Below are 9,540 nucleotides of genomic sequence, written 5' to 3' on the forward strand. Positions count from 1 at the left end.
GAGTCCTGCAACAGGCAGAGGCTGGGACGGCTTCCTGTTTCCCACCTGACACCTTGGGGCGCACTGTCCCCACCCAGAGCTTTAAGTCCCTCAGCACCCCACTCATGCGCCTGTTGCAGGGCTGTGAAGACCTGATCATCAGACTCTAGGACAAACCATCCCCAGCCACCCCAGCCCGGAGCAGGCGTGTGTGGAAGGGCTGTGCTTGCTGGCTGGGCTAAGTGAGGGGACCCAGAGTCCCAGGAACACTGTGGTTCTCAGGAGGAGGTGTCTGCAGTGGTCCCCAGGGTCGTCCTCCATACCCAGGGCGACCAATGAAGCAAAAGAACTGCAGGGCACCCAGCACCCTGAGGCCCCTGCACCCACAGCTCCACAAGCCAGCCTGCGGGCGCCCCACCCCTCCAGGAAGGAGCAGGGTCTGAAACAGCCCAGGAACAACACACTCCAGAAAACCAAGGCCTCCCCAGAAGGGATGTGAAGTAAGACCCCATCAAGGCTCTGTCTGCTCCCCACTCTGTCCCAGGTCCCCCCAACACCCCTTCCTCCTGCCTGTCAGCATGCACTGTCCCCCAGCCTGGACTGTGTGGGGGCAGAAGCCCAAGAAGCCTGGTCCCATTCCAGGGAGCCCACCATACCAATGCCCTCGGCTCCTCTTCCCTTGGAGCCCCCAGTGGCTCAACGGGGGCTTCAAAGACTAGCAAACACAGAATCCATTTGCCCCAAACAAAGCTGGGGTGAAAAGCCGACCACTGGGGGCTGCACTGTGGGAAGAGGCCCAGTGCCTCCTCACCCACAAGGTGGCAGGGGTAAGGCCTGGAGAGCCACTACCACTGCCTCCAGGGAGGCCCCCTGGCTTGGAGCTCTGCTCCTAAGGGCTCGAAGGATCTGGCAATCTTTGGGGTGGGTGGTGGTGTCTGGGTACTAGAATCATCAGAGACTTTTCCCCAAGTGCTCCATCTGAGCATCGGAGTGGGGACTCCGTTGGAGGGCTCCCAGCTGGCAGACCCTGAGACCCTGCCTAAGACAAGGTCTGGTGGGCATGCACTCTGCTGAGCTCTGAGAGGGAGCTGACTCCCAGCCCCGTGTCCGGCCCCTCCCTGTCTGTGGGCAGCACAGGCTCCAGGTAGGGTCCAGCCTGAGTCTGGTTCCCAGTGTCACCCTAACCTTGACGAGCACCCCAGCCCACTTCCCAAGGCTATAGGGATGCCCCGCCCTGAGGAGGGGGGCTGGGTCTCACACAGGGATGGCCCGTCTGTGGTGGGTGTGGGCCCTCAGTGCCTGGACCCCCTGCTGTACACCCACTCCTTCTAGAAGACTGAGACCCCCTCGAAGGCTGCAGGGGGCCCAGGCCTGTTCAAGCCGGGCCCCACAAAACGGGGACCTGCTCCTACCTTTTTGGGAGAGAACACACCCAGAGTGCCACCATCCTCCCTCATGGCCACGCCCATCTCAGCCAGCAGGGCTTCCCTGGAGGGAAGAATGGGGGTTAGCTCAAACCTCAAGCGGCCACAGGACCTGCCTCCCCCCAAGTGACCGGGAGCCAGTGGTGCTCTGGCCACATAGTCCAAGGCAGAGCCCAGGCAGTGACCCATCTGGTCAGTGAGTTAAGGTGTCTGCTTGGAGGTACAGATCACCTGATCAGGTCCGTGGGACCACAGGTGAGAGAGGATGGGTCTGCCGGAGCCCACACTGGATCACAGAACTGTGCTGGCCCTGTGTCCCCACCACCCACCTCTCCATCCGGATGGCTTCTGTCCGCCGAAGCTTTTCCTCCCAGGTCTCGTTGAGTTCAGCTATGATCTTCTCTGTCTCCTGGGGGGGCGACACAGAGCAGAGCGAGGTCAGGGGCCAGGCAGAGGGGAGACGAGCAGGGCTACAGAGCACCAAGACCCCCGTGCCCAGTCCATGCTGGAGCTTGATTTCTGAAGGATCCAGGGCTGAGGGGTAGTGTGAGCTCAAAACCGTGTGCTTGCCTCTGGACACACCCAGGGAACGGAATAAAAACAGTGACCCCGGAGGGAGAGGCGTGGGCTGGTTCTGATGCATAGATGCTATCAACACTTCCTGTTTGCTTCCAGCCCCACACGCCGGTGGGCCCCACACCCAGGGGGGGCCCCCAACACCCATGTGGGCCTATGCCCAGGGCCCCCGCCCGCTGCTGCCCCACCCCAGCCTGGAGGCTGGCCTCTGTGCTTTTGAACTCTAAACCCTTCAGTCTCCAAGGTCTGGGCTCACCCTGCACCCAGGAAAACAGGACAGAAAACCTAAAACCAACCTGGCTCTTGCAGGGGGTGAGGGAGTGGCTGTGGGCACAAGGGGACCAGAGGGCAAAGGCTCGCAACCACAGAATAGCCAAGAGGGGAGGCAGAGCCCCAAGGACACCCACCACCCTGTCAGCAAGTAGGGCCCCGTGGTGCTGGGTGGAGAGCAGTGACAGATGGAGGGGGCACCCGTGGCACGGCCCCACCTCCTGCCTTTAACAAGAGGGCTCGGCCCTGGGCCCAGAGGAGGGGGCCTCCCCCGGGAGGCAAGGCCATGCCCAGGGCTCCAAGTTCAGTTTCCCAGGGCCTGGTGCCCACTCTGGCCCTGCCCTCACCTTCAGCCTTTCGATGGCCTCCTCACTGCCCGGGGCAAACAAGAGGCGCTCATGCAGGCTGGACACAGAGGCCGCGCGGCTGGACAGGGCCGAGAGCGAGGATGAGGGGCTCATGCCCACCAGGGCATTGGTCACTGTGGAGAGATTGTCAGGGGCTTGACTCAACTCCGCCCAGCCACAGTTATGGTCATTGTTGTCAAGGTCAGACAGGTCTACGGGAGGAAGGGAGGGAGAGGCGGGCAGACAGACGGGAGGGAGAGAAAAGAGACACGAGTTGGGAGGTGGGCGAAGAGAGGCAGAAAACAAACTATTAGTGAGGCGCAGCTGCCAGGCGCCGGGCAACACATGCAAGGCCACCTGTCACCCCACACGATGGGCCCGGCCCCCCCGCCCACCCTCTCCCGCAGCAGCACAGCACCATCGGGACCCCCAGAGCCCCTCGCTCCACTCCCCTGCCCTGGGCCAAGGCCTCTCTGCGTTCCCGGCACCTGCATGCCAAACCCGCACCACCCAGGCTGCCTTGCAGCCTCTGAACCTGAGCTGCATGAGCTCCATGGTTGCATCTCCCGCCCTGTCCACTTCCCTTCACCATCACTGGGCCCTGACACTTGTGCTCATCCTTTCTGCTGTGGTCGCCACCCTCTGCCCACCCCTCACCTGGCCCACAATGCATCTCTGAGCTTCGGGTCAAGCTGTGCTGTCCACCCCTGGAGGGACCCTTCAGGAAGCCCCTACTCCTCCAACCCCGAGAGGCTGCTCTGAGCATGGAGTATCCCAGCACTGGGCACCTAGGGAGCCCCAGCCAGACCAGGGCCCTGAAGGCCCCAGAGTTGGGGCTGTGACACCCCCTAGGCCCCTCCTGGCAGAAGCAGACGTGGAGCAAAGCAGCAGCAAACGGGACAGCACAGGGTACCAGGGAAGCCGAGGGCCCCTCCACCCTTGGGGTCGGGAGGCACTGAACTGTGCCCTTGCTCAGGGAGCCAGGCCCAAGGCCAGCAGGGGTCACAGGTGGGGAGGATCTGGCAGCAACCAGACTCTTGGCATTTCCAGAGGGAAAGGGCCTTGGGGCATGAAGGCCCCGAGAGAGGTTGGGGCCAGGAGCCAGGGATGGACCGGGCCTCCAGCACTGACACTCGGGACTCCCCAGGCCTCTGGGGCACATGGGGGCCAGCAGCCTGAACCCAGACACTTTTAGTCTGAAGAGGCCTTGGCAGCCCCTTGCCTCCCTGGTGCTTCATATACACAGGGATGTGACCCCAAATCTACCAGAAGGGCACCTGTGAGAGGGCTGTTGTCCCAGCCCCTAAAGAGGGGGTGAGCTTGCCCCTCCCCGCTGTCCCTGGGCCTCGCCCCTCCCGCTGGGCTGCCCCACACCCTGAGGGCAGGTGGCAGAAGCAGGGATGCACAGAGAGCAGCAAGGGGATACACACATTTGGGTCCTCCGGGCACAGTGTTGGCTAAGGGGGGGCGGAGGCATGGGGGAGGGAGGAGAGACAGAGAAACAGAAGAAGAGGTTTGTCTCGAGAGTCCGGGGCTGCCCGTCCCAGGCCGGGCATCAGGCAGGCAGCTCTGGTCTTCAGCAGGGACACAGGGACCACCGCACCCGTGGCATGCCAACATGGCTTCTGGGGAGACCATCTTCGGCCTGCTTGGGCCAGCACCAAACCATGCGGTCCCCCCAGGCCAAGGCCAGTACCCAGGCCTCCCATCCAGGGCAGCTCTGCCAGGAACAAGGCAGGGGCTGGGACTGGGTCAGAGGGACCTCGGTGGCAGCCTGACCCACTCCAGTCCAGGAGGGAATCCCAGGAGGGAGGCCAGGCTGGCCCAGGAGGTCCCTGGGGACCCACAGCCTGGTCCCCCTGCCCAGGATAGGTGGACGCAGATACTCACTGTCGGTGATGTCCCCAAGACCCTGGGCATACAGCAGGTCCCGCAGCCGGGTCACCTCATCCTTCAGCTCACGGATCAGCTTGTTGTTGGGGTCCTCGTTGATGACGGCATTACAGCGGATCTGCTTAGCCCGGTCCGCGTACCTGGGCAGCAGAGGGAGCTGTGGGCTTGCCCATGCTGGCAGGCCCAAGGGTTTGGGGGGGAGTGGAGCAAGAGCCTGGGGCTTGGACAGAGCAGAGTCACCCCACTGGGAGTCAATGGGGCCATTTCCCAGAGACCTACAGGTGGGGTCACCCTGCCCTAGCTCACCCACTTAGGGAAACCTAGGCCCCAGGAGAAGGGATGGGGTGGCATCTTCTCCCTATGGAGAGGCCTGGGCTCCTGGACCTCGGTTCCAGGGTGGAGGGAGCCCGTGGGGGATGTGAGAACATCCACGTGTTTGCCTGTCTGAGCCTGAGCCTTGCTCAACAAATGCACACGTAGGTGCAGAGGGGAGCGTGTCCCCGTGTCCTTTTTCTCTTTACTACCAGCGGTGCTCAGTCAAAAGGACCCGAGACGCTGACCTGGCTGCTAGGCAGCCTCCTGCAGGGCAGGAGCCCAGGCCCCCCCATCCCGAAGTGTACCTGCCTGCAGCCAGGGGGACCTTTAAGACACCTTCACCCCTCTGCTAATTAAAGATCCACGGTGGCTCTCATGACTGACAGGGACTGCAAGCTGCTCAGCCCACAAGCACAGCTCTCCCAGTCGTTTGCACGAGGGCCCTTGGCCACTCGTAGCCCCAAAGTGTACCCCAAAGGGTTATGGGAATGCAATGGTCCCATGGAGACCCAGGCACCCCTGACAGCAATTGGAGCCTCAAGGAGTCCCAGGTGAAATGACCTCCCCAAGAGGCACCACTCTCACAGGTGTTCCTGACTTGGGCAGGGAGGGATCATTCCCACCCGAGCATGGTTGGGGCGCAGGGCCCGCCTCCCTCAAGAACACACCTCAGCGTGCTCAGGGTCTCGTCGTAGTTGATGTCTGCGGGGCTCAGGGCCGCCACCATTGCCGTCCTCGAGTTCCCACCTGTGGGAAGAAGACCAGGCCGTGCAGGTCAGCCCACGGCCTTGTTCTCCCCTCTCGGTCCCCTCCTACATTTACAGCTGGGGGCTGAGACTCAGAGAGGTAAACAGAATCATGGGCCAACTGGGTGGCACAGAGGGGCTCTAGGATGCAGCCGAGAAAGGCCGGGGATCCGCTGTCTATGTTCATCAGGCCAGCCCAAGACTCAGTCTATCTCCCTAGACATCAACTTCCCCCGCTGGGGAGGACCCGAGTTTATATTTGGGTGAGAGGCATTTCAGTCTCCATCTCCCCATCTACTGCTACTGGTTACAAACTCAGGCAGAGAGGAGAAGGGGTGATTTATGGCAGCTCCCCAAAACCCAGCAAGCAGAGTCCCGGATCCCTGTCATAGAAGGGGAAACCAAGGCCCAGAGAGGAGTGGGTACTTGGTCTGGGTGTCACAGGCCCGAACCAGGAACCCTGACATGGGTGGGTGGATTCTGTGGCCCATGGACCATCCTGGTTCCCCACACTTGCTGTCAATAACCTTTCTCTGACCACTGTCCCAGGCCCTCTGGAAGGACGCCCCAGGTTCACCTCAGTCGTGGCCCAGAAAGGAACTAGGCCTCCTGGTGGCTGGGCACCCCTCCAGGCAGGGAGACGGGGCAGTGGCCCAGGCTGGGAGTTAGAACCCCAGGGTTGGGCGAACCCTCCAGTCCTCACCCAGGTTCTCCCTGAGGAGCCAGGTCAGCACAGAATCTCGGTAGGGAATGAAATCTGTCTTCTTCTTTTTCTTGTTCTGTGCGGGAGGAACATTCAAGGTCAACCCTGAACTCATGGAGGACGAGGGGCAAGCACAGGTGGTCCCCAAAGCCAAGGTTGCCGTGGGGGGCAGGGCTGGGCCAGCTCAAAGACTTCTCCACACCTGGACCCAGGGTGCCCCGCCAGGCGCCTCCCCCAGGGCTGGAATCAGCGACTTGCTGCACCTCCCTCAGATCCCTCATCCCCACCGTGTCTGGGTCGCACAGCGGGACGTGAGCCCAGGCGTGCTGATGTCCTGGCTGGTGTATCGCCCTCCTCCCTGTCAGAAGGGCCCATCTGAGCCCCTCCTCAAACACTAGCAGTGGCTCTGCTGACTGAAATAAAAGACCCCACTTCGAAGTGTGGCATCCGGCCTCTGCCAGCCCCTCAGCTTACCGCTCCCTTCCATGTCACCCTCCATGTCCATCAAACTTCCCACCTCCCTTCAGAAGCCAGATTGCAAGCCCTGCTTTCATACCTGTGCCCCTCCCTCCCGTTAAGAAGCACCCTCCACACTGTCTACCCCAGTGGCTCTTTACTCCTCTAGCAAGGCAAATCCACTCAAAATGTGGACGCCAGCCCATATAATGGCTGCGAGAACCACCGCGGTGGACCCGCCGTGACTGACGTAGTGACTCCACTAATCATTAATATCCAGTTACTTTCCAGTGTCGCTCTTTTACGCGCACAGCTGCTTAAGAAGTATTTGTGGCCCTAGCTGGGTTTCTCGGCCCTTGGACCAAAGGGTCTTGGGTTCAATTCCCCGTCAAGAGCACTGGGTTCCAGGCTCACTCCCTGGCCCCGGTCAGGGCATGTGCAGGAGACAACCAATTGATGTGTCTCCCTCACATCGATGTTTCTCTCTCTCTGTCTCTATTCCCCACCCCTCCTCCCTCCCTTCCACTCTCTAAAAATCAATGGGAAAATATCCTTGGGAGAGGATTTTTAAAAAATATTTGTGGAGCCCCCATAGTGGCCAATGGGCATGGCCCCTGCCCCCAGAGCCCCTCCCATGGACACTCACAGGTGCCCCTACAAGGGGCCGGGCCATTTCTCTGGGGGCAACACATTCATCATTGTTTTTTAGGATGATCCCCAAGAGGAGCTCCACAACTCTCAGGGGACAAACGGTGGAAGCTCTAGAGACTCGCTGTCAAAGGGGGTTTCAGGAACGCTGGGCCGGCTCTGTCAGCCGGTTTGAGCTCCAAGCCGTCAGTACTTGGGGCTTCCTTTTCTCCTTTGGAAACTTGGTGGGTGAAAAACTGCATTCCTACTCTTCTTTAGTTAGTTCCTGAGGCTGAATCTCTGCCACATTTGTCCTTGTTGCCAAATGTAGGATGCCCTACAATCACTCAGTTACTTCACCTTTGACTTTTGCTGCTCCCTCACCAGTGCCCGTCCACCCACCAGCAGCCCTTGCTCTGCCATGCTCAGCAACTCCCAGAACCACCCACCGCCCTCCCTCTCCTCGGCCTTCCCAGCCCGCACCGTCTTATTCCTAGAAGGTCAACACAGTTGTTCATATGGAAAAAGACATGCAGGCTATGACTATTACAATAGCTTTAGTAACTGTTTCACACTCACAACTATAAACCTACTTTTGCCCACCCCTATATTCTTCCTTATCTGTTTCATTATCTGCCTCCTGCACTGCCCAGGCCCCAGAAGGCCTGTGTTGCTCTCCTAGCTCATTGCCTAGCTCAGAGTTGGGCGCAATGTGTTTGCTGGGTAAGTGCACAAATGAAGGGGTGAATTCTACTGCCGCAGCCTTCGCGAGGGTAGCCTGAGCTAAGGGCACTGTTTGCTTCTAGCCCCTCCCCATCAAGGACTGAAGACGCCTCCCCACCGGAACTGAAGCAAGCAGCTCACCTTATTGGGCCCAGAGTCCTGAAAAGGAAAAGACAGAAAGAGTCTGAGGACCTGGAGCGAGACTGGGGCCCCAGGGTGTGCGAGGAGAGGGGGACGGGCTGGCTCCAGAGGGCAAAGGAGCAGGGAAGGCCTGAGCACGTGCCAGGCGTCCATCACTCGCCGCCCGGCCATCGCTGGCCACCCTAAGCTGGGCCTGAGAGTCAGACCAAATGATAGGACAGCCTCTCAGCCTGCTCCCCCGCATCAGCCCTTCCCTCCATCAACACCTTCAGAGGGGGGCAGGGTCTCTGGAGATTTGCCCATCCCTGGCTGAAGGCCTGGGTGTCTTGGTGAGTGGGCAATACTGCCTGCCCTGTGGGGCCCATCAAAACCAGTCTCTCAGCTCCAAGGGCCATGGGCTCCCTCCTGGAGGATGGCCCGGGTGGGGCTAACTGAGGTCAAAGCTGACACAGTCCTGCCCTCCAAGAAGGACGCCCGCCAACAAGCTCACCAAAGCTCATGGTGACCCTGCAAAGGGCCCTGGGAGGAATAGAACTCACCCCAATTTTACAGGTGGGGACACTGAGGCTTTAGGAAGTGACTCCATCTGTAGCCTAGTGACACCCCACCTACATCTTCTGGGCTTCCCTAGAACCCCGACAGGCTCCCAGCATCCCTTGAGGAAAGCAGGACAGGATGGCCCCTCCATGGTCTACCCCATCAGCCTCATCCTATAAGCCCGAGCCCACTCACCATTTCAGCCAGAGCAGAGATGACCTTCCCCAGTGTAGTCAAGGACTTGTTGATATTGGCTCCCTCCTGTGGTGGAGAAGATGGTCGGGACATTAGGAAGCCTCGGGAGCCTGGGGCCTGACCCATGTGGGGTGGGCTGAGACCACCCAGCCAGGACTGTTGACCCTTTAGGCTTTTAGGTGGTATGGGAGCCTCCGACAGGAGGCTGATCCGAGGCCCACCTGGCCGGGCAGGGAGTGCAGTTTGTCCAGGGTTCTCCTGGGCTTCCTAGAAATCCTAGTAACTCCCCACACGTGCCCCCCCCCCCCGAAACATTTCCAGAGCCCCATCCCATCCATCAGGTAACAGTGGGGACCAAATGGGGGCTCAGGGAAACAAAAATTCTCTTTCCTGACACTCAAGACTGCTTGACCAGAGGAATCCCTGCAGGACCATGGCCGGCCAGCTCACTGCCCCTCCCACAGCTGCCTCGCAGCCTGTGTTCTCCTGGTGGGAAAGCGCAGACCCCAGTGGCGAGGTGCTGTGGGGCCCACAGAGGGCCCAGCTTTCCTGCCAGGTTGTCTGCCTGCTGGCCTTCTCCCATCTCCTCACCTGTGCCCCCCCACCCA

General features: G+C 60.5%; 1 protein-coding gene across 6 annotated transcripts in view; it reads right to left on the minus strand.

Moving 5' to 3' along the window:
* The window catches only part of KIF1A (kinesin family member 1A), a 74,525-nt gene that overhangs the window by 38,077 nt on the left and 26,908 nt on the right, over positions 1-9,540 (minus strand). For 5 of the 6 annotated variants that reach the window (XM_015561934.1, XM_015561936.1, XM_015561935.1 and 2 more), the window contains exons 9-17: positions 8,933-8,998; positions 8,201-8,218; positions 6,254-6,329; positions 5,473-5,551; positions 4,487-4,629; positions 4,027-4,053; positions 2,597-2,808; positions 1,733-1,812; positions 1,392-1,467 (exon numbers count right to left, since the gene is read on the minus strand). In XM_015561934.1, the coding sequence (XP_015417420.1) occupies positions 1,392-1,467; positions 1,733-1,812; positions 2,597-2,808; positions 4,027-4,053; positions 4,487-4,629; positions 5,473-5,551; positions 6,254-6,329; positions 8,201-8,218; positions 8,933-8,998 (777 nt within the window). The remainder of the gene's footprint in view (positions 1-1,391; positions 1,468-1,732; positions 1,813-2,596; positions 2,809-4,026; positions 4,054-4,486; positions 4,630-5,472; positions 5,552-6,253; positions 6,330-8,200; positions 8,219-8,932; positions 8,999-9,540) is intronic. The other variant, XM_015561939.1, reaches the window with a different exon arrangement.

This window comes from Myotis davidii, unplaced genomic scaffold, assembly GCF_000327345.1.
Source record: "Myotis davidii unplaced genomic scaffold, ASM32734v1 scaffold370, whole genome shotgun sequence".
NCBI classification, from domain to species: Eukaryota; Metazoa; Chordata; class Mammalia; order Chiroptera; family Vespertilionidae; genus Myotis; species Myotis davidii.